Source organism: Simochromis diagramma, unplaced genomic scaffold (assembly GCF_900408965.1).
Source record: "Simochromis diagramma unplaced genomic scaffold, fSimDia1.1 OVJJ01000602.1, whole genome shotgun sequence".
Taxonomy (NCBI): domain Eukaryota; kingdom Metazoa; phylum Chordata; class Actinopteri; order Cichliformes; family Cichlidae; genus Simochromis; species Simochromis diagramma.
In genome coordinates, this window is record NW_024387040.1 from 12444893 (window position 1) to 12469870 (window position 24978).

General features: G+C 41.2%; 1 protein-coding gene across 3 annotated transcripts in view; it reads left to right on the forward strand.

Moving 5' to 3' along the window:
• LOC120741188 (dipeptidyl aminopeptidase-like protein 6) overlaps nucleotides 1-24978 on the forward strand; it is a 250636-nt gene that overhangs the window by 42955 nt on the left and 182703 nt on the right. The window contains exon 1 of one of the 3 annotated variants that reach the window (XM_040043921.1): nucleotides 20844-22650. The exons of the other annotated variants lie outside the window; for them this stretch is intronic. Within the exon in view, the coding sequence (XP_039899855.1) occupies nucleotides 22600-22650 (51 nt within the window). The 5' untranslated portion in view covers nucleotides 20844-22599. Of the gene's footprint in view, nucleotides 1-20843; nucleotides 22651-24978 lie in introns of those variants that run through there. 3 annotated transcript variants of the gene reach the window in all.

Consider the following 24978-nt stretch of genomic DNA (forward strand, 5'->3'; position numbering starts at 1 on the left):
TCCAGGCATGTCCCACCGGGAGGAGGCCCCGGGGCAGACCCAGGACACGCTGGAGAGATTATATCTCTCGGCTGGCCTGGGAACGCCTTGGTGTTCCCCCAGATAAGCTGGAGGAGGTGGCTGGGGAGAGGGAGGTCTGGGCCTCTTTGCTTAGGCTGCTGCCCCCGCGACCCGGCCTCGGATAAAGTGGATGAAGATGGATGGATGGATGGATGGATAAATAAATTATCAGTATCAGTTATTAACAGTCGCCAGCAATTGCAATAGAAAGTATGGGTCCTGGAGGAATCTCTGTAACTAAGACAGACTGCACTGAAATAGTGCTTAATTTCCACATTTGTGTTTTGTGTGAGCATTTATTCACCAATAAAAGGCAGCAATACATCCCAAGTGATTCATCTTGTTTTGAATAGCAGCTAATAATAAATCCATTTTTGAATTGGCGTGTCAGTTTGTTTCGGGTGCTTAAACGCCCTGCCCATGGTAAGATGACAGGGCAAACAATGAACAGTGGTATTATTTTGGCTTGAAAAATACAGAGAATCGAAAACATTGAAGATCTATTCAACATCTTACTGCCAATAAAAATCCATATTGGTAGAAACCCATTTGAATTGTTGGCCCTTTTCTCTTATTCACACCAATGATTTAATTGGATTTCTTAAATCCGCTGCAGTGGCATCACACTGTGGGCTGTCTTGTTTTTACTGCCTCATGCATGGAAATGTCCCACATAAAATCCTTGAGATATTCACAAGCGTTTTGTGCAGTATGTGTCGTCTCTGTCTGTTGCACCCTCTCCTGGCCTTGAGCAATCAATCATCACTTAGCCAGACTGCACCATGCCGAGTGCCTCAGCGAAATAATGAGCATACAGTAGGTGAATATTTCATAGAGCCCGCCCTATCCATCCCTACATTATTTGCATCTTGAGATTGAGGACCCGTGCTAGTTAAAGTGTGATTGCAGTGATGTTCTTCTTTTATGAGGAGATGCCATAATTGGGCTCGCTCAAGTAGCCGTGTTGATTTCTTTCTTTCTTTCTTTCTCTGTTTTTATGAGTAGTTATTCATCATAATGAAATCGAAATAATCCTCGTCTCTTTAGTGAACACCCATAAAGTAAGTGAGGGACACATACTCCTTTCATGAAGTACATTGAGGAGGTGAATCCAGGTCATTATCCCATACTGATTTATATAATACTTTGTCTCAAAGGAGAAGATGGTGATGTAAAGATCATAAAGATTACAGAAATATATTAATAAACTCTGCTCTTCTATGTACACTTTATATAACCACTGTCCGCAGACTTGTATTGGCAGACACTCGTTTCCAGTCAGTTTTTCTTGTGGTATTAAAAAAATAACCTCTCAATGCATTTGCACAATTCCATCTCCTTCTTTGATACCTGACAAGGCCACCACTGATGGGTAGATCTCCCAAGGTGAAAGAAATCCAAGTAGTTGTCCTAATTAGATGAGTGACACCATGTGTCAAGATTCTTTTTTTTTTTTTTTTTTTTTGTGATTGTGCGGCATTTACAGTATTGGTAATGGTAACAAGGAACTTTACTTTTTCTTAATAGAAACTCGGCAGGCTGAGCTTGTAGGTGTTTTTAGCTAATTTTTAATATCAGCATATGAACTCAAAATGGCAATGTTGATATTGCAGGAGCAATGTTAACCTCCTTATGTTAACCTCCTTATGCCTCAGACACAAAGGGCTTTAAGACCAGTTGTCAAAGGAGCTTGCAAAGAAAAGCGTCTGGACTTCTTTAAGTTGCTTGAAGACGTTTCACCTCTCACCCGAGAAGCTTCTTCAGTTCTAAGGTCAAATGGTGGAGAGTCCCAGATATAAACCCAGTGGGAGTGACCCCCCACAGAGGGACAAAAGGACCCCCTGATGATCCTCTAGTCGCCTGAGCCAAGGTGTGAAACTGAAACACAGTCAGTAGCATAAACTCAGCCACTTACAACATTGCTAAAAACCTTGCTACCATCCTTGCGCCTCTCGTGGGGAACACCCCACACCACATCAAGAACTCCACCGACTTCACCGACAAGGTCCAGAAACTTACCCTGGATCCAGATGAAACCATGGTGTCCTTTGATGTAGTCTCTCTTTTCACTTGCATACCCACCACGGAGGTCGTGGAGACTGTCAGAAAACGACTACAAGAAGACAGCTCCTTGGAGGACAGGACCAACTTCACACCCGATCAGATCTGCACACTGTTAGACCTCTGCCTCACCACCACATATTTCAAGTACAACGAAGGCTTTTACAGACAAAAACATGGCTGTGCCATGGGCTCCCCCGTGTCACCTATTGTAGCCAACCTTTACATGGAGGAAGTGGAAAGGAAGGCTCTTGGCTCTTTCAAAGGAAGAGTACCCAGCCACTGGTACAGATATGTGGACGACACCTGGGTCAAAATCAAGACACAAGAGGTGGAATCCTTCACTGCGCACATTAACGCTGTGGATAAAAACATCAAGTTCACCAGGGAAGACACAAAGGACAACTGTTTGCCGTTCCTGGACTGCGCTGTGCACATTGAAGAGAACGGCAAACTCAACATCGAAGTTTACCGGAAGCCCACACACACGGACCAGTACCTCCTCTTTGACTCCCATCACCCTTTGGAACACAAACTTGGAGTAATTAGGACCCTACACCACCGGGCAGAACATGTTCCCTCTAAGCCTGAAGGAAAAAAGAAGGAACACACACATGTAAAGGAAGCACTCAAAACGTGCGGCTATCCTAAATGGGCGTTCTTAAAGTCAGCAAAGAGGCAGAGAAAAGAAGACCAGACACCAGCGAAGGAGGATAAGAAGGACAGACGCAACAACATTGTCATCCCCTATGTAGCCGGTGTATCAGAAAAACTCAGGAGAGTTTTCTCCAAGCATGACATCCCAGTGTATTTCAGACCCAGCAACACGCTCAGACAGAAACTGGTTCACCCGAAAGACAAAACGCCAAGACACAAACTTAACAATGTGGTGTATGCTGTACAGTGCAGCGAGGAATGCTCAGACCTCTACATTGGAGAGACCAAACAGCCACTTCACAAGCGCATGGCACAACACAGAAGAGCCACCTCCACAGGACAAGACTCAGCAGTCCATCTGCATCTTAAGGATAAAGGACACTCTTTCGAGGATGCCAATGTTCACATTTTGGACAGAGAGGACAGATGGTTTGAAAGAGGAGTGAAAGAAGCCATCTATGTCCACTGTGAGCGACCATCTTTGAACAGAGGCGGGGGTTTACGACACCAACTCTCTGCCATCTATAATCCAGTTTTGAGATCCCTTCCCAGATGCCTTAACGCCCACTCACATCCTGGGCCATCTGACCTCAGGAATTCGCATGATAAGGTGGGGCCAGGTTTCACAATGAACACACCCGAAACTCTGGCTGATTTGGACCCACGCCCAGTTTCACACCTTGGCTCAGGCGACTAGAGGATCATCAGGGGGTCCTTTTGTCCCTCTGTGGGGGGTCACTCCCACTGGGTTTATATCTGGGACTCTCCACCATTTGACCTTAGAACTGAAGAAGCTTCTCGGATGAGAGGTGAAACGTCTTCAAGCAACTTAAAGAAGTCCAGACGCTTTTCTTTGCAAGCTCCTTTGACTACAATGACCTGGATGACTGAGATAAGACCAGTTGGCAACCCCCTGGCGATCTCTGATTGTGAGGGGATAAATGTGTACTCCCGACCACTTGAACTGTTTATTCAAGTGGTTGCTGGAGCTTTTTGGGTGTCACCAAGTAAAAATTGTTGCAAAGAGGCTTCTGCTCTATAAATCTTATTGTGATTTTGGTCACTAGCAGATTGCAGTTGTTAGACATAATTTGCATGGGAGTTATGCCTGTATGCTGCTGCAGCCAGCACATTTTAAAAGGTGCAACTTTTGCTTTAAAGGTGAATTGCCTCCTCTATTTTTGGTTTGCATCACACTTTTCTCAGTTTGACTACAACTCGCGAGTTATTTGTGACTATTTGCAGACAAGTTTGCAAGTTGTGTTCCATTGACAGTGACTTGCCCATAGTCTATGGACCAAAATAAACAAACACATTAATTTACCAATACACATTTACAATGCAGTGAAGATGTATTTGCCTCACCAAAGTGTCCATGACGTCACACATCATTACCTAAAAACAAAAGCAAATCATCATACGAACAGTCAAACATGATGGTGGATGTGTAATGGTCTTTGGCTGCTTTGCTGCTTCAGAACCTAGACATTGCTATAATTGATGGAACCATGAATTCTACTTGCTGCCAAAAACAAAAAAAATAAAACCCTGAAGGGTTTGTCTGGCCATCAGTTATCTTTGTCTGATATTACAATTTGTTTAATCTAAAACACGTATGTATGACAAATTAAAAAAAAAAACACCCTAAGAAATCAGGAAGAGGACAAATAATTTTTCATGCCACTGTATAGGCACATTCAAAGATGTTGGCAGAGATTTCAAAATAAAACACATGATTTTAAAAAGCAAAAAGGAAAAGCTTTGTCAGGTTTAAAAGTGTTGTTTTCCCCGACTTTTCCCTACAGGTTTGTTCTTCAGAGTTGCATTACAAAATAACCTTGAAAAAGAATAAAAGTAAAGAACAATGAGCGTGATGGATTACCCATCTCAGACAAGCAGGTGTTTTCAAGTTAATTTTCATAAAGTGTAGTGAAATTAATGTAAACACCCCTCGAGAAAGAAAATTAATCTAAAAGTATGTGGTAAACTTCAGAAAGTGGACACCAATACTGTGTATGAAAGAGGTAAACCAACCAAATTCTGAAAAAGGGAAGGTTTTTAGTAGCTGTTTTACACTTTAAGGCTGATGTAGTGATCCCCCCCCTTTGTTTTTAAAGAGGTAATATCCTCATGGGATCCGGAAGAGCAGAGGTATCATTCTAAAAGCACAGTGCTGTAACTACAGGCTAATTTGGCAGTCTGCTGTATGGTGCCAGAAGCAGACCTGTGTGTATATATTGCATGTCATAATGCCTGCTGTTTCTCTTACTATGATTATTCCAGCCAATGAGAAGGAGGGCTTTTATGGATATGAATACGAAGATGAGTCTTTTGGTTTGTCTCATGAAGGCCTGTTTCCTTTCTCTCACAGAGCGACTTTATCTTTGTGCTTGGCGTTAATCATGATTTCCCTCAGTAACACTCGTTAAGGCTCTGACATGATAAGCTGGTTTCCACCACTTACTCATGGCATTGAGTGTAATTGCATTTCACGGGCAGACTGGGTGCACAGAATGAGTAAGTGGACGACCCGACAGCTCAATTTATCTGAAATCACTGTCTCCCTGCATCACTACAGTGTTTTCCTGCTATCTTCTATGTGTGGGTATATAATGCATGTGTTTTCTATATTTATGTCAAAGGTAAGGTTGGTAAACAAGATATAAACAGTGTATTTTTTTAGTGTGTGAAACAAGGTAATAAACATGAAGAGGATTAAGGTTAATGGCAGAGACAGTGCAAGTAAGGCTGGCTGACAGATCGAGGGGCAGATGGAGAGGGAAAGAAAAAGTACAATGCCAAGTTTTTGACTTTCAAATTGGACCACACAGCCGAGAATGATGAGGGAGTTTGGAGACCTATTAAAAACTAAGCTCTGCAAAAATGAGAAAAAAACAAAAAAATCTGCCAAGATTTGCCACATTCCATCAAACTGGGCACAAGAGCGTCGTTCTCACTCAGACTGACTGAGATCAAGTAAAAGGCAGCAGAATTAGCCAAGATAGGAGTATTGAAGTCATACGCAAAGCAAAGTTGAAAAATCATTCTGTCATGAATTTGCACATTGGACTCTTTCAGCTGGTTTGTGTTTGGGATTTTAATTTGACATTAACCTTCAAATGACATTCAATTTAGTTACTTTTACGTTTGTATTGCTGCAGCTGTGCTGTGTCATTTCAGGGCTGTGGGTATTCATTATTTACACTATTGATAAATCTGGCTTGTTTATGTGTTATTTGAAATGTCAGCAGTGAAACATGAAGAAAAATGCCAATGAGAACTTCAAAAAGGCCAAGTAAATCTTTAGGTGTGTTTTTGTTGTTGTTGTCATCGGATTAATATCCCCAAGCTTCTCAAATTGCAACAATATCAAATAAAGTTGCACAACGTCCTGTTTGGGAAGCAAAACCAGAAAATGTTTGACATGATTGATCACTTCTTAATTGCTGACAAACAAAGGTAAATAGTTTACTTTTGAGCTTCATTTTGTAATGAAATTATAAAACATTCCAGCACCTCTTTTTTAAATTTGTTTGTGAGAGAATTGAATGCATCTGAAAACGTGTTAGATTCAAACACCTCTTTAAATTCACAGTAAGTTGTTCATGAGGGGCAGTTGTGTTCGTTGGTGCTTTAGAAGTCTTTTGTAGAAGCTTTATGATCAGCCTGTAGAACCATTTTCCTTCCTCCTCCATTGCCATCAGGAAAGCTGTGATTAATTTGTGCCATTTGATTCTTGGCAGTAGAAGTTGGGGAAACTGCCTGCTAGAATTCTGGGTAATGATGTACAACTCAGTCTAACAGGGTTCTTAGCTTGCCTCTCCAGCCTCAGTGTAGCAGGGAGGGCTTTGTGCACGCACGTACACGAGGAATTCAATTAGCCTTTTTTCTTCTTTCTTTTTTTTCCCGTGGTACGCTCTCAGAGTCGTGTCCATCTTGTAAGTAAGCAGCTTCTGTTACAACTGTGACATCAGACAGATGCCCGGCCTCCCTGTTCAGCACTGTTGTTGCACTCCCTGTCGTGTGGTGGAAGTGCCATAGGCGGTTTCCCGGTTAGAGTGGCTGTCTAATGAGATCATTAAAGCTAGCCAGACAGAAAATGAAAAAGCACCTGTTGTAAAGGGGAATGTTGTGTATTCCCTAAACATTAGCATAATATTACCTCACGGTGCATTGGGAGGACGCTCAAGAATGCTGGGAGAATTGCTAAATTAACTTTTGTGCAGGCATGCCTTGTGCAGCTGATATATTATTAATTATGATATGGTTGTTAGGGATTTATTTCAATTAATTGGAGGCACCCTGAATGCCTCATGGATGTAACATGCACACTCAAACTGTTTTGTTTCACAGCTCTAGAGATTTTTTTTGTTTGATTTCTTCAAAGACATCATAACACGATGTCTGCGACTCAGCTGTCTGATTCATTACAAGTAAAATCTCAAACCCACAACAACAGCAAAAAGGGACCTTTAATGTGTTCAAACGGCATAAGCAAGACGAGCATTTTGCATCCGATAGCCGGCAGTTACCCAAGCTGGTGAAAGCTGGAGTAATGAAACAAAGCAAGGGAGAACATGGAGTCAAGATGAGGTGAAATGCCTTCTCGACGTAGGCAGGTACATTTGTTTCAAGGTGTTATTTATTATTATACTGCTGCCAGAGTGTGTAACTGTGCAGGGTTGAGATTGAGGTTATCTAAACTGTGCACATGCAAGAGGCACAGTGAATCTGTGAAAAATAGGTTTGCATAGTTTGATTTACTGTGATTCGGGAAGATTTACAGTTGGCAGGAAAAGAAAAACATAATAAGATTTAACTAATTAAATTTGGTAATGAGGCTCAGCAATCAATACCTGTACGCAGGTGTCAAAAGCAGTTAAGTTATTACAGTTCTGCTTAAAGTCTGCAGTATGTGTGAGGTAGAGTACAGTGCTGTAGTGCCTCACACTGTATGGAAAGCTCAGTGAAGCTGACTTAATTGATTACAGTAGTATCCTGGGCTCATTTGCCAGACCCTACTGATTGGGCAGATGCTCACTGGCAGGTATCCACACCAGCAGTACAGAATGGGCCTTGTGGCACATGGTGTGTCTGTATGAGTTTGTGTAAAGATGCACCAAAGGTCTATTAAAGCGGGTGTTATAGAACAAGAATGAAGATTTACAGTGACTAGGTTAAAGCTGGGCACACCACCAAAATGTCTGTGCTAATGTCCAGGATCTCTCATCAAACCATTTGGCTTGGGCAATATGTGCTTTACTTATGAAGAGTGGGTTATTATTTGTTTCTTGACTCACCCCATTTTGCTTTGCAGTCAAATGTATTACTTGGCCGTATTTAGAAGTTATCATCCAAAGTGAAGTCCATCCATCCATTTTCTTTACCGCGTATTCAACTTAGGGTCAAGGTGGGGGTGTATAATGTATCTGTCAGCTCATCCCAGCTGACACGGGCAAAGAAGGAAGTAGAGGGATGGTACTCCATGAACACATTGGCAGTCCATCACTATTAAGTTTTTTTTGTTTTTTTAGCTTTAGAAGAAAAAAAACATTATCTGTATCAAACTGTAAAAATATACTGCAAATGGCATGACATCTCAATGGGCAGTAGGTGGAACTGCATCTTTTAACGTGTCATTTTTCAGCCATAGTGGTTGCTATAAAGGTAAATTAGAGAAGTTTAACTGGTGATTGCTGCTAAAATACTAGCATTTGCTCACTTTTGGTTTTAAGCGTGATATTCATCCATCCATTGCAATCCTGGTTTTGACATCCATAACAGCTCCTCTTGGAAAACTAGCACACATTGGGATGTTAGAGTACAATTGCTGAAAGTAGCTGCTTTTGTGTCCTTAAATGACACTGGGAAAGTGGCACAGCTTAGTATACATGGAGTGTTATGAGCTAGAAAACCAAAATCTTTAAAGCTAAAAACAAATGCTCTTTGTAACAAGTTGCACATTTCACTTGATGCTTCACTATTACGAAGCTGTATAGAAGTCGCCCGTGCTACTATGATTGTAGAGTGATTTTAATCACTTTTGTTATAAATAACTTGCTGAAATGCCTCAGACTAAAAGGTGTCTGTGGTTTTTCTTTGCATCTCCGTCTGTCTTGTCTGGGCAATTGTAAACCAAAGCTGGCCTCAGCAGCCATTTTGTCATCACGTATTGATTGTAAGGGAAATACCTAGAGTCTGACATGGCCAATTTGTCATGAACAGTAGAGGCGCACACCCAATGCCACTATACAGGCCTAATTCATCACACTGTATTGACTTGCCTCAGCTTCTTCCTGGCCATCAATTATAATCTTTGGTAAAGGCATCAGTGCAGTGCTTAGAAGAATCCTTAGAAGCTATAGGAGTCGTTTGGGCTTGTAGTTATAGACTGATCTGTATTTAGAGCTTCTTCTCTCTGTTCTGATTTACAGCAATTGCACCGAGAAATGCACCACATCTAAAGTGTACCATCCTCTTCTTTTCCATCCTTTTTCTTCCTCTCTTAACCCCAAAACTCACCCTCTGTTATTCCGTGTTTAGCTTGTGACACTTCCCTTTCCGTGACATCTTCCTCTTGGTGTACTTCTCTTCTACAAACCCACTGGCATTTAATTTTTCCCAGAGAACAAGGAGAAAAAAAGCTCCCCTCTAGACTGATAGATTTGGGACATAATGAGAAGGCTCTGACTCGTGGGCTGTCAGGTGAGGGTGTATCTCAGCGCCCCCTGGAGCCTCGGAAAGGTCAATGTGCCTCTTAATCAAACATCAGGCAGGCCAGCCCCACTGTCAGCTGGACGTTGGTGCTCTCTCCCTGCTGAGTTTAAAGTTCACTCCCATCTGCTCCCTTAAACTTACCCCGAGCCACAAAATGGCGGCAGTTATGCTCTCATAAAGCTGTCGTGAGGTAGATTTGATAGCCGCTTATGGTGGAGCCGGGTGATGAAGAGGCTTTATGTTCTGAAAACGAGCCTATCTCAGCTACACTGGATAGTGCGTGTCGAAGTATTCATCCTCAAAAAGGTTTTTCTTTTATTGACTTTCACAAGGTATGCTTTATTTCTAAGGTTGTCATTGCACATTAAAGATGATTTTAATGCAACAGTGTGAAATGTGAATATGATATCTACAGCTCATCACTTTACTCTGAAACCTTGAGAGGAAATTCCTGTGATCGGTGTTTTTTCTTCATTTGGTCTTCTTCTTTTCTTCAACTCAGCACCAAACTATGTTCCTACTTTTTCAAAAAGCATTTTCAGAGTGCCGGAGATTAAAAAAATGTTACTTGTAAGAACACGATGTGCTGTCTTAAACTAAATAGCTGTAGCCTCAGAAGTGGGGTTTTTTTTTTTGAGAATCAAACCTGAAAATCTTGTCTTGGAAATATCTCAACAGCCTTGAATGAACATGTGGAACTCATTACTCATTTTTTTTTTTTTTGACACATTCTTCTCTGGCAGAGTGAACCTCCTCAAAGAGATTTTTGAAAATGAGTCCACTCCAGTTTCTAGCCCTTCCCAGATAGAGTACTTAAAATGAAGACAAGTCGTTCATCTACAAAGCCTTGGCCAGGAGGAGTGATACATTACTATGAGGCCTAATCAAGTTTGGTGTGGCTCATTGGTCCTCTGTGGGCTGCAGCACATTCAAGCACCACTATTTTCCGAAGGCAAATTGGTCGTGGGGATGATGTCCCCCTAATGATTGTTTCTAATGTAAAGCTAATGTAGTGGTGATCAAAGCTTGCCTCTGGAATTTAAATAGTGTGCGTGTGTGTGTGTGTGTGTGTGTACGTGAGAGAGAGTGTGTGTATATGTGTGAGGTGGAAAGAAGAAGATAATTGCCTCACAAAAAGTTTACCAGAAAGTAATTAGAAGGAAAAGTTAAAAATTCACAGATGTGTAGAATATTAGCCGCGCTGATGACAATGGATATATAGCTGGAGTGAAAGACTGGCGTTTAATACTTGGGTCACTTTCATTACAAGTGAATGACTACTTCGAGCTAGCTTCAAAAGCGAGTTAAAGCCTGTAGACTCTATAGCTGATTTACCACTTCATTATAACTTTGGGCGCGTGGCTGCTTTGTCAGAAAACAAGGATGTCAATACTCAATTCCTGATTCCAGCTCATAGTGTTTGTGGATTTTTTAATACAATTTTTGAACAAATAATAACTTCCTGAGTGACTACTTGCACTGGCGTATTGTTCAAGAGGCCTCTGCTTCAGTTAAAAAATCGAATTGTAGTATTTTGTGGCCTTTTATTTGTGCTAACCAAAAATCCTACAGCATTAGCTGGCAACTTCTCACTCCACCCCTCCTCCAAATATGATCAGTTCACTCTTAAAAACTCAAAATGTCCACAGCCTAAATGCTAAATTCAAGGCTTCAAAACAGGACTTTGCAAACCTGTAGGTGATATTAGTAAATTCAGGTCAGATTAATAAAGATAAATGTATATAAATCTATAATTGTACATACTTCTGAGTAATTTCCAACTGAATTTCTGTTTACTGCAGTCCACCCGCAGTACATTTGCAGACTCATGCCACTGTTTGGGAACAATTGCATCCACCTATCATCTTCCACTTATTTGAAGTCAGATCGCAGTGGCAGCAGACTAAGCAGAGTATTCCAGACATCCTCCACAACCACACCTTCAGGTTACGTCTACACTAATCCAGATAAATTAGAAAACAGCGTTTTTGTCTAAAAGCGCTCCGCGTCCAGACTATCCTTTTCCATTGTTTTCATCCACACTGAAAACACTGCGTTCCTGCACTGCGCATGCGTGAAACATAAGACAGTTGACCTGCCTCATTTCCATCTGTCGTTTATTTACTTTCCGGCTCTTTGAAAAGTTGAGGGAAATGTTTCGAGTTTTACCTGGAGCTATATGTCCACAGAAGACACAGTGTTTTTGGCGTAGAGGTTGGCATTCGTCCTTTTGGGAGATACATTAAAAAAAAATATTAAGGAAAAATGAAATTAAACGGAACACATCAACAACTTCTCAGCAAGACACTAGTATATCCCCAGAAAGTAAAGACTAAAGATATTGTGGGTATTGAGGGTGTGCTTTTGCGTTGCTTTCTTCAATGATCTGATTTGTCCTTTTAAATAGAGATGCTACTTGAATAATTACACAGTAATGTCCCAGCCTCTTATTCCCATGAAGGTAGCTGATAAAAACACGCAAATCTCGTGTTTTTGCAGAAACACGAGATTTGTTTTAAACTTGTGAAATATTATAATGTCAGCATAACTTATGTGTTTGTGTGTGTTTCTCTGAGTCAAAGTCAAAGTGACTAGTGCCAGGGACAGCAGCCATATTTCTCAGCTAGCACTCTGGCTGCAGTCAAACAAGTCAGTGCCAAGTTTTCTAGTCTCTTCTCTCTCTCTCTCTCTCTCTCTCTCTCTCTCTCTCTCTCTCTCTCTCTCTCTCTCTCTCTCTCTCTCTCTCTCTCTCCCTGTCTGTCTGTCTCATGTCCTCGTCTTGACCACATCCCCCCACATCCAAGTTCAACTTTGTAAGGAAGGCCTTTTACGCCTCGTTTCTCCCTCGATTTCTGCCCGCCTATTCCATGTTTTCCACTTTGCAAATGCTGCTTAGAGTGTCAGGACAATTAATCACGTGTAATCGTATAGCTGCAAACTGCAGTGGTCACATTTAAATGGATGTGCAACTCTCCAATATCCACTCTTTGCCCAGAAGTGTGTGGATTCCCCTGTTGTACTCGGGTTGGACCGGCCCCGATTCTAATTAGAGAAAATCTGTCCTGTAACACCCTTTTTGTTCAGTACGTCATTTTCTCCCAAAACATAAAAATAAAGCAAAATGGGGAAAAGCTTTTTACTAAAGCAAAAGGAGGGATAACAGTAGATGTGCCCCACCCACGAAGCAGGACGCTGCTCAGAAAGAAGCCAGCATGCACAGCTGGCTCCTCATAGATAAGCAAAGGTTAAGAAGAACCCAACACTGTGGTTTGTTAGTCTCAAAATCTCAATATGGCTCAAAAAATAGAGTTATTGTATTACTGTTGCTAATTGTGCAGCCAATTGTAGAAGCCCGGGCAACAACTGAGATAATGCAAGGAGCTAAGTAAACAAAATTAATTAAAAAAAAGAGCAACATATGCATTTACTGTAGAACTTTAATAAATCCCAATATTAATAAAAATCAATTATTTGCGGTTTGATGGACATTTGCACGCATATAAATCTTTCTTTTTTTCCTTTTCTCATTAAACGTGTACACAACCAGTCCCCATGCTGGTGTGTGAGCTGAGTTTAGCCTCTGCTGTGGGGGTCCCATGCCAATCAGCTGCACTGCATTTATTGGAAAACACCTCTTTCTGCAACAGAACAACTTCCCTCAAAGTTGCTGACATTTCAGGAGACATACGATAGCAAACGCGGGGCAAAAAAAGTTTCCTTTTTCGCTTTGGAAAAAAGTTTAACTCAATAAACACAAAGTCTATGTAATATTTCAGTGTAATGAACTTATCTTTGATGAATTTTATAATTAGAATATGTAAATGGGAGTTTTCTGTCAGTGTCTGTCAGCGTTTGATGGGTTTTTATGTGCTAAATAGCTCGGCACTCAAGATTAAATTTCAAAGTTTTATTTCCCTTGATTTACTCCACGCATACTCTGCTGTCAAATGGGGCAAAAAAAGGAAAGCATCCAAACTTAGCTAAGTTGTTAATTAGAAGTCTGTTGTACATGTTTCCTGAAACTATGGACCTGCTCAACACACGGTCCTTTAAACATCTGTCACTGTAAGAAGTGAATCCTTTGCAGCTAAATCTCCACTTTAGTGTATAGTGCACTAATTGCATCCCTATTTAGACTGCAGCGTGATTGCAGAATTAGCTCTTATTTCCATGTAGATACCACTGTAACTAAGGCGCTCATTGAAATTCACAGTGTGGAAAGGCAATATTGGGACTGTGTTGCTTCATCGCTAAATTGAGCAAAATGTGTTCTCTGAAAGGATTTTTGCAGTAGAGAAAGCCACACTGTCCCTGGGGAAATATATCAACATTTCTGTGGTGCTCCTGCTAAAATGACTATGTAGCCACAGGCGTCTGTGCACAGTCTCTCTACGGCTCTGTTGTGGAATCCACGCCGAGATAATGGCGTCTAGACAAATTTGTCACTGACATTTTGCATGTCTCTCTCAAACAGAAAGGAATACAAATGAACGATGGCCCTGTGAGGGTGGCGTTCGTTCTGTTGTGTCTAAGGTGTTCATCTTACTATGCCAGCTCTCGGTTATCATTAGGGGAAGGTTCTGTGCGCTTTCGGTTTATTGTGTGTATTTATTACTGAGATATATTGACACCTAGAATGAGGGATCATGTTAAAACTCTGAAATATTATTTCAGCGGCGTGTTTATTCAGTTATCAAAAGCTTGCGAAGGTGTATTGAGGCTTGAATGAATGCAGAAGGAGGAATCTTTTGCAAAACATTCGCCTTGTTTATGGCAGCTTACACTGTGCTTGATATTAACCATTAACAAAATACTGCAGATCTGCGCAGTGGCACGCAAACCTCCAGGGAAGGAAGATAGAAATTCAAAATCACCAGGTTTATCTGATGCATAATCCTGTGCACAAATCACGAGTGATAAGGCGGGAGCATCGGCGAGGCCCACTGCGGCGGTGCTGTGGCAGTTAATAAATGGGGGAGACAGCAGTTACCTCTGCAAACTTTGTTAGAGCTTCACAAACAATAACAAATAAGCATATGTCTTCATGGCCTGGTACAGTCGCAAATAGCTTGTCAGAAGTGTGAACAGAGCAGTTGCCCTTTATTGCTTTCACTGGTATTATGGTGCCTTTGAGTCTCTCTCCCATTCCACAATAAACGAAGAGCTGCTTGCTTACTCAGACCACGTTTACCTTGGGGGCCTGTGTGACTGAAATGCCCCTTTCATCTAGGAGGGATATGTCTGTCTCAATATCCCCATGGTGCTTAGGGCACTGTGCACACAGAGGAGGAGGAGGGCGCGAAGAGATAGAGGGTACTGCTATTTCTTTGTCAACCACAGCACATCCCCGTTTGTGTACCCTCTCGCACCCATCTTCCAATCTCTGGGGAAAAGTGTGGAGAATGCAATCAGAGCAGGTGGGGGGACATCTGGATCTGTCTACAAGGCAACAAGGGGATGGTTGACTGGCAGCCCTTCCAACCCTCCTCTGTGTGCACCAACACCCCTCCCCCCTTTACTTCCACTTGTACCTGTCAGCGATGCAGTGGTTGAGATCTCCAAGGTTCGCTGGTGCTTTTTGCTCGCTGCTCACACAATATCTCTTTATCCTTCGCCCCAGTGGCCCCCTCCAAGATTGAACTCACAGAGCGGAGCCGCATTTGATATGCTACTTCAACACTTTCTGTGTTCTCAAAGGCTCAACTCTTAAGTTCTGACATTGTTTAACTTGTAGGCAATTTTCTAAAACACACTGATGAGCGTGGAAGTCTAGCTGATAACAGCGTAAAGGACAAAAATGCAGCGGTATAGTGAGGTACTAGTGATTGTGTTTAGCCTTGCCAGTATGCATAAATGTGACCTTAGATGGGCTTTCTTTAGCATGATCATTAAGTGTTAATTGTAGCTTCAGCTGATGGTAGCACTTTCCCTGGTTTACTTGTTGCTTACTTTTGCACACAGAGTTGTCACCTGTTAAACACAAGCAGGAAATCACCAAATTAAGCAGAAGTGGGCTGGATGTGTTGTAGACACCAAAAGGAAATCAATCATTGCTCATGGTGCATGAAGTACGCGAGGAAGGAACTTGACTTGACTGCTCTTCATTTATGATGTATAGCGATTGCTGCCCGAAGAGAAGATAGCCGTGAAAGCTTCTCAGGGTTTATGATATAAGACGATGGTTACCGGGCAAAAAAAGCTAAATGAAATTAACGCTGCAAGCGTGACACAGTGACACTTCTCCAGAGAAATTTCCTCACCCTTTTTAAAATGTAGTTCAGTTGTGTCCACTTTCAATCTTTTATTTAAATTTAAATTAATAATCTGAAACAAGCAAAAGAGCATAACTTTTTGTTTGTCCAGCAAAAGAATAAAGCCCATTAGAACATTTTTCATGTAGTCACTCCAGTCTGTCTTGACACTCTTGACATTAAACCTGCTGTGGAAACTAAATTTTTGGTGGGCATAACATTGTTTTTAATCTTTTAAGTTTGGATGAAATCCATTTATGTGCTGTGCAAGCGTTCAGAAGGTGAAGCAGAGCACATGCAGGAAACCACATCAGCAGGTAGCGTCTGACATTGCTGAGGGAAATTACATTCCCCTCCTGGTCCTCCTGTCATTTACCTTGAGTCGCAGTATGACGAGCCTTTACATTATTAAACACGGTGCACATGCTCCTCCATCTGTCACCGTATTGGCCTCTCTTGCCTGCGCTACCCGATTGGCTCAGCTTGTCATCAATCATAAGCTTCTGGATTGGCCTGGCGTTGAGATCAATGGTCAGACTGAAGAGTCGTTCTGACCTTGGACTCATCGCTCCCATTCAAAACAAACTCCATCCAAGACGGAAGGAGCAATTCAACTTCAGAACTAACAGATGAGTATTTACGAGGGCTGCAAAGCCTTCGACCTAAAGCACTTACTCTCTACCCATCCCTGTCTCTCCTCAGTATGGCATGAAATTAACTATATGCCCGCAGAGTGGGCTTTTCTCCCTCCAATTTCACTTCTGACAAGCTGAGGCTAATGGAGGCGGTGCCTTGGATTAATGCCTCAGCATTTTGGTTAAAACACCCTCTCATCTCATCTGCGTGAGGTGTTGAGCTGTTTGTTGGTGTCAGTGAATCACTTTGCCCTTCTGCATCAGGCACAAGTCACTTTAAAAGGCAATTAGTCACGAAGAGCTTCTGTTCTGCCCAAGACAGATTGTTTTATTGCAAACAGTACGGATGTGTATTAATCTGTTTTCACAGACGTCTCGTTAAATTAATATTTGGGCACCGCTGAGGCTTTTGTTGCTTAACAGTAGCTCAATCTGTCTCTGAGGGTTTACTTTGAGAAATCCAAGAAACGGAGAGTTCTTTAGGCTCTTCAGAGTTAGAATATTAGTGTTTATCATGGCTTTCAACAGCACTTATAATAGAAACTCTTCAGGAGTAGAAGATGCTGCTCCCTGCAATGGAACACTGATGAAAATCTGTTGGTATTCAAAATGAGTGAAATTATATCACTTCTTCTTACATTGGGCCTTGAACGCAACTTAGTTTTATGGATCTGTCCCAAACTAGTAGCATGAAATTTGTCTCAAAACCCCAGTTGTGCGTGTGATGTGATCTGTGCGTATCAGGCGATTCGTCCACATGCATTTAAGGTTTTGTAAGTGAGGGATGTTAGGTGTAGTTTTAGACATCTGTATGCACAGAAAGCTTTTTGAAAGAGAAAAGTATTCGATTTATGATGTTGAACTTAATAAATTGTGCGTAAATGATCAGTGTTTTTTCAGGTTTGGATGCACTCATTTGTAAAATAGTTTTGCGTGCAGTGAAATAACTTGTGTGGATTGAATGATGCATTTGTGAGTGCTCAATAGTTACACACAAGCTTTGTAAATCTTCATTTAAGCTTGTGGATCATAATGTGTGCATTTGTAACAGGGGCCAATCCATGACTGATAGTGTTTCACTGTGTTTGTGCGCGTGTGCTTGTGTGCGTGTGTCCGATTCAGTCATGGTGTTACTACATTAGCAGTATGTTTAAGATCTTTATCATGGTGAAAAATGAAACTGTTTCCAATCAGACACTTTCCAGATGGTTTTACATGGTGGTTAAAAATCTGGAGGTACTCCTCTGCATTAATAATTCCATTTTTTTTTCTGACAGCATTCACAACACCGCTGACTAAAACACAGCGCCAGACCATGAGAGAGCTTTCGCCGTGTACTTAATCTATTACACATTACTGTATCACATTTCATGGCATTCAGTTCAATAATTCTGTGTGCAGAAGCAGTTTCACAGCCGGTCTTGAGGTGACACGGTCCTATTTACTTAAATTGCAATGAACTGCGTCTTCTCATACCACAAAGCTTAACATCTTTGTGTGAACACAAAAATCAATGAAAACATATAAGTCTAACCAATATTGCTCCATCCGAAACTTTCTGCTGAAAATAAGTCAAAGGTGAAAATGAATTATTGCTTGCAGTAAAACAAGAGTGGTCAAAAAAAATAGACTGAATCATGTCTTTCTGCCTTTAAAAACAGCGCGCACAGAGAGCTTTGTGTGTTGAAAGAGGCCATTGCTCTCCAGGCATGATTGATTGAGGTGCGCCATGACACTTGAGCGCTTTTTTTTTTAGACTCAGCACAGCGTGAAATGTAGGTTGAGCTTCAGCATATTGTGATGTTACTTTGTGTTTGGGGACTCTGTTGCTTTCTGAAGTGTCAGTCATTGTCCTCCACGTATTAAATATGAAAAATTTCCTTGAGCGTTCCCACATCAGCTCCTCTTTAGTGTGTACTTTACTGACTCTGTTCTCCTCTAAACCGCCTTTGTAGTAATTGAGATGAGCCACGGGAGACAAGAAACTTGGAGCCAAGTCAAAACTTTCATCTTTTATTCACAAGCCACCGCATGAATGCCATTTCAGTCTTCTTCATCTTCTCAAATCCTCCCTGAAGATTCTTCTTCTTCTTTTTTACTCCGTGGTATCCCGACACATGGACCTGGCATTATATTCTGATAGTCCTATTATTAACAATTCCAATAAAATATAACAGCAGCGAATCATTCAGACATCGGTTTTATTATGAGCAATGGGGCAATTTGGCATGTGGGTGTTCAAAGAAGTCCCATCACTTATCTAAATAGCACAGAGTCATATGCAGAATGTCAAGTTATTAACTATGGCTGTAATACAAATTCAATTCAGAGGCCAGATTAAATTAGGAAAATGCTGAACTGCTTGCTAATCAAAAAAATGGAAAGCTATTTTGAAATGGATTTGTACTGCATCACGGTCATTTTTCATCTGCATGATTTCGAGCAATATGTTTGCTTCCTGTTTTTTCTCAGAATCATGCTTAGATTACATTTTCCAGTTGGGCATTTTCCTCATTTAAAGCTTTTGCAAGAGCCTAGAGTGCATATTTTTTTAAAATTCTTGTCATTTTTTTAACTGATTATGGTTTTCATTTTATGTCTGACTCTTCTCTTAAGCAGAGTAGCCTTACCTGGCTCACTCTGGCTCCATCCAGCCTCATTCTCCAAGACAATATATTGGAATTGCCTTCAGTGCTTCTTCAGACCTCAGGGACTTTTTTCATTTTGTCTCCTCGCTCCTTTCTTGTAATCTGAGGGGATTGAAAAGTCAGGGCTCAATAATGGAATTAATGGGTTTGAAGGGATCAGGTGGAGGACAGTGCCCTTATCCAGGTGTTAGTTAACAGCCAAGGCGTATGGGTGATACTGTTAACCATCGGCTCCGCTTGTTATAATATTTAACGAGTTTTGATGGATCTTTAACTGTTTTTGTCACACAGACATATGTCACAATCATCTTATACTAGTGAAACAATAATTAATATTTCCGATTAACCTTTTGAATAAGCAGATGTGATGTTTATAGCTCCCTTTAAGCATTAACACAAATAAAAAGAGCTTAAATCTGTGTACTGATTGGATTTTTGTCTGTTTACAAGGCAACGGAGGAGTTTGGGCAGCTTGTGGAATGCATTTAAGGCATTTCTTCACGCAGTTTGTTTATTTATCAATTCGATACATGATAATTCAACCAAGAACTCAATTGAACAAGTTAATTTTGTTACTTTAGCTTTCATGATTGGAATGCAACTAATCACATGGTCTGCTGAATCTGTAAACTATAAAATATTAGCAATCTAAATCCAAATGTGGCATGCTGAGAAAATGCTGGGTTTTATTTTTATTATTATTATTTTTTATTTATTTCCCTTTGCAGCTACGGTGACTTTTTCTGTGCATTGAAATATCAACATCAGACATCAAGATGAAAAATTGGTCGGTGAAATAGGTGAACGAGGAACTTCTTATGTTTTTACAGCATGACATTCTGAAAGATCTCTGAAATTGTTGAAGAGTTGGTTTTACTCCTGAATATCAAGACTATTTCCCATAAATTCTGAAATGAGGCTCAGGGCATTTATCTACCTCAGCTGAATAGAAGACTGCTCCTTTATTAGATGCCTTGGTATACAATGTTCCTTTTTTTTTGTTGTGTGCATTTTTTTCCTAGAGGCTCCCCTGTTCCCTGTTGTTTACAGTCCACTTTGCTTCGGCTGCTTTTGTTATTGTGAACCTGTAAACACTTTCTGCACAGAATATAAAAAGCCTTTCAGCAGTTAAATGTGCTTTATATCTGCAATTTCCTGGGAGGCATGTCCAAAAGAATGAGGGGGGTGAAAAGAAATTAAATTATCGAAAATTATGAGTAAAACATGAAAAAAACAAACAAAAAAAACCTGAAATTCTTTTTAACCACAAACTATGCTGGGATTTTTTTTCCCAGAATGGAGAATCTAGTCACACTTACCATCTAAAATGTGAAAACTTCTATTTTGTGTGTCTTTGAACTCTTCTGGTAATTATTAATTCAGGTAGAAATAAAAGTGTGAAGTGTGTGTGTCATAAGTCAAAAGTGCAAAATGTACTCACAAGCAAGTCGTGTTATGCTTTAATATTCTCATATAGGATGAAACTTGTGTTCCTCTGTGTGCAGAACTAAACAGACACCAGGGGAGTAACAGCTTCTCTACTGCAGGGCAACTGCTGTTGAAGTTACCTGTTGGTAACCTGACTTCTGTCAGTCTGAGGGGGTGCTGAACCACAGGAGGAACCATAATAATAATAATGATGGATTGCATTTATATAGCGCTTTTCTAGGCACCCAAAGTGCTTTACAATTCCACTATTCATTCACTCTCACATTCACACACTGGTGGAGGCAAGCTACAGTTGTAGCCACAGCTGCCCTGGGGCAGACTGATAAAAGCGAGGCTGCCATATCGTGCCATCGGCCCCTCTGGTCAACACCAGTAGGCGGTAGGATAAAGTGTCTTGCCCAAGGACGCAACGACCAGGACAGAGAGAGCAGGGGGATCGAACCGGCAACCTTCCAGTTATGACTGTTATGACTGATCACTTGCAAAGCAATGACATACATGACCTCCTTGATTGGCAGCTTCAGCTAACTGTGACAGACTAAGTTACACTGTGGAAACAACCACGGTCTAAGCTATATGCTTGATCTGGTAGGTGTCTCTGGTTGTACTGACTCCCAGTACTTGGTTCCTGTACTTTTGTAGACTGAATAAAGTTGCCCTTGAAAGTTAACAGGGTCTGGCCAATATCGTGTAAGCAAATTAAACTCAATTGAAAACTTCCAGAAGTTTCTTATCACAAAACTTTGTTCTGCCCTGGGGTAGAACATTCAGCCTTTTCCAATCCAGGCTCCGTGCCACTCTGGTGTTCTTTCACTGCTTCTCATTTAGTACCTTTTGCCCTTGCTACTGTTGGGCATGTGTACGACCGGTCGTTCTACTTTCCCACTTTGGCTTACCATGCTGTAGCTATAAACGCTACATAAATTTAGATTGCGTTGTGCCCAAGACCAATCTTCCAAAGAGGTGGCGATAATTTATGAGGTTCAATTCATGGCACGAATACATCACCGCCACTTTATTACAACCCATCACAGGGACTGATTAAATTGATCTGCAGATTGGTGGACAGCAGCAGACACCTCATTCATCGAGGGAAAACACAAACTCAGTCAAAAGTTCCTTTGATGCCAGGTATGATGCAATAACTCTAGCCATTCAAACAGCAGATGACGACTTTCATACATGCATGAGCTTCTGTTTGGTGCATTATGGTGCATTCCCTGTATTTATTTTAGCAGCAAAGACATTTTTCTGCCTCCCGTCTGTTCTTGTGTTTTCCCTCACCCTCCCTTCTTTTCTTTCTGTCTCTTTACCCACCTGCCAACTCAGACACACATAAACGCACACACACGCACACCTTTGCCTCACTAAAGCAGCAATGAAGATGTAAAAGAATGATCTTTGGCTGCGTTGGCTGGCAGATGTCTGTCTCTCATAGCCAGACCAAAAGATTATGTTAAAACCTCCAATTTAGTTCAGGTGCTGAACCCGCCAAAAAAGAAAAAAAAATAGCCAGCCTCTTGTGGGGAAGAGCTTAGTAGGGAGGGAGAAAGGTAGGGACAAGACTGAGAATGAATCAGGGGAGGGGAGAGAGTAGCCGAACGCACAGACTGTGTGCAGCTACTACAAGTGAGAGTTCGAGAAGACGACTTGTCTTGGAGAGACAAAGACTGATAAACCCCATAAAGGAGCAGAGTCAATGAGAAAGATCGAGAGGCTGAGAAAAGTCAGAGAGGGATAGCCAGAGTGCTGTGGAGGAGAAAGGGGAGAAGTGTGTTTGTGTGTGATGTGTGTTTGAGGAGGGGGGTAAGCGACAGCCGGAGCGAGTGAAGCCGAGGAGCACACATTTCCAAAAGAACCCATCCTGGCAAATGGATCACAGTGCATCAGACAGCATCCATGCAGCTATGTGATTGATTGGCTAAGGTGGAAGTGAGCCTGGAGTGTGCTAGTCAGCTGACAGAAGGGTCTCAGGCTCGGGGAAGGGGGCTTCACTAATCCTCCCACTTTAGGTGAATTCTCCCACTCATTCGGCACTTGTCCAGAGGACTTTTTTCTGTACTGGAGAAAAGGAGAGCAGAGGAGCAGAGCGCAGGACGAGGTTTCAGTGTCACTTCAGTCATGTCAATGCTAATTGTCACCCAGCAGATCGATACCACCACCTCCAAAATGGTAAGGCTGAAGCTGCACTCATGCTGTAGTGTGCATACTGAAGAACTGTTGAGCTGGATCACTGAATGCGGCTGCAGCTTAGCATTTCTGAGTCCATGCCGCTTCTTTATTACTGCTATTTAAGCCCATGTGGTTTGCATGATGCTGTTTCACTAATCAGACTTTCAGACTTCCTGCTCTTTTGTCATTTTTTAGCTTTGAATTGTTGCCAGTTTTCTGTCATTTAAAAAAAAAAAAGAGAAGAAAGATCACATTTAAAAACATACTAACTGGCAGGGCTCTCATTTTAATGAAAATATTAATCATTCTCTGGATTTCAAGCATGAATCTGGTCCGTTGTGTCAGTCGACATGAGCAACCCACTGGGTCAGACCACTGGACTGTGAGTGTTATATTGTCTGGGTACAATGACAGGATGACTGCATCATTGATGGCTAGTGCTGCCCCCCCCCCCCAGGGCTCCCATTCATAACTCACTCACCATATTTCAAGGCTACTAGGTTAAGGTGGAAGTTAAATCAGGCTCTCCGCCTGTCTCATAGTCACACTTGTCAAGTGACCCTGGGTTCAGTGGCTGCAACAACATTTTTTTTCATGGGTTTAGGTGGATTGCTACACTCTGACAATCAACAGTTTAGTACCGGTAGCCACTAAATGCTTACATGCACTGCAGAGCGACACAAAAATCCAATAAACTGAGGAGAAGCTACAGTAATATGCTGCTACGGTTAGATGTATTTGCATTTTTTAGACAGCTAAAGTCACCTCGAGTGGTGTGTGAGCAACTGTGGTCAAGTTGCAAATCTTTAATTAGCTTGAATAAAATATTAGTTTTCAGGAGCTGACAATTGAAGTGTTCACTAAATAATCTTACAACATGCACTCTTTATTTAAAGTGCATGGCAAGAAAGATGATGTGCAATAAAAAAAAGAAAAAGCATTTGTAAGAGAACGTCAATTGGTCTGGGTCACTTGTTAAATTCCTACAGTTTACAACAACACCTTTTTTTTTTTCTTTTTTTTTTTAAAATCCCATATTTAGTCCCATATTCAGCGATTTATAGACCACACCATTTTGGGAAAGCAATTAAAGTCCATTTTTAAAAAGGATCCTGCAAACCAGAATCACCAGGCTGACTCAGAGTGTGAGGTGCATCACAGCTGGAGTGTCTCCTCTGACTCATAATAATGCAAATAAATAGCAAATAAATACACAACTATGTATAGCTACTAGCTAGAAACAGCTTTTCCAGGGCTCCATTGGTAAAAAAGCATTTACAAAAGTAGGATTTTTAGATTATGGTTACAGAGAACAAACACAAAAAAACAACAACTTTATGTTAGATTGTTGCATTTATTTCCCACTGCTCCTTTTATATAATTAGCTCATTTCTGAAACTAATAGAATTGTTACTTTGAGAATTTTCAGATTGATCTATTATTATTATTATCATTATTATTATTATTATTATTGATAGTTTGTGTCGCGCACACTGTTAACTATAGGTGTAGGTGTTGGTTTATGTTCAACACGGGGGATTTTGCCAGCCCAAAGCAGCAAAGTAGCTGCTTTTCTGAATTTTTGCTCATTTTGGCCATGGAAAAGTATTTTATTTTCAGTTTGAAAAAATGTAAAGAAACCCATCAATCTTTTCCTTCAGGCTGCATCCGGATTCATATCTTGACAGGTTTCCCTCCCCATCCCATCCTCTCTCTGTCCTCTTAGACACCTGAATCCACAGGTCTCAATGTGTTTCACCAACTAGTCATCACTAGCACACTTTAACATCAATATGCTGAATCCAGTGCTCACCTTCCCCATGTCCCAGAGCCTGGCGGGGTCCAGCCCTTTGATACATGCAGATCAGATGATTTACAGCCCGTGAGCCTCAGCCAGGCCTGTCTGAGAGTTTTGATGTGCCAGATTTTAATACAGAGCTCCCTCATACCTCCCGAGGCAGACAACACATATCACTACTTCATGTGAAGATGTCTCATTTGCCAGCTAATGCATCTAATTCCAATCACTTTTTTTCCCACTAAAATGGTTCCTATGAACTATTATCCCAAATGGAAATTTCTCACTTTAAAAGGCAGAAATGCTTCACTTGCTAAGTAAGAAGCAGGGGGAGGGGGGAGTGTGCAGCAGAGTGTGCTGTAATGACATTTTGGTAGAAATATATAAATGTTATTAGAAAACACTTTTTGTGGTATGTGGCAGATTAGTTCTGTAAAAACGTGGGATATATTAGAAAAAAAGCGAGACTCAGTATTGATTCTTTTGGAAATGACAGATGATTGACTGCAACGCAGCAAAGGCTGAAATAT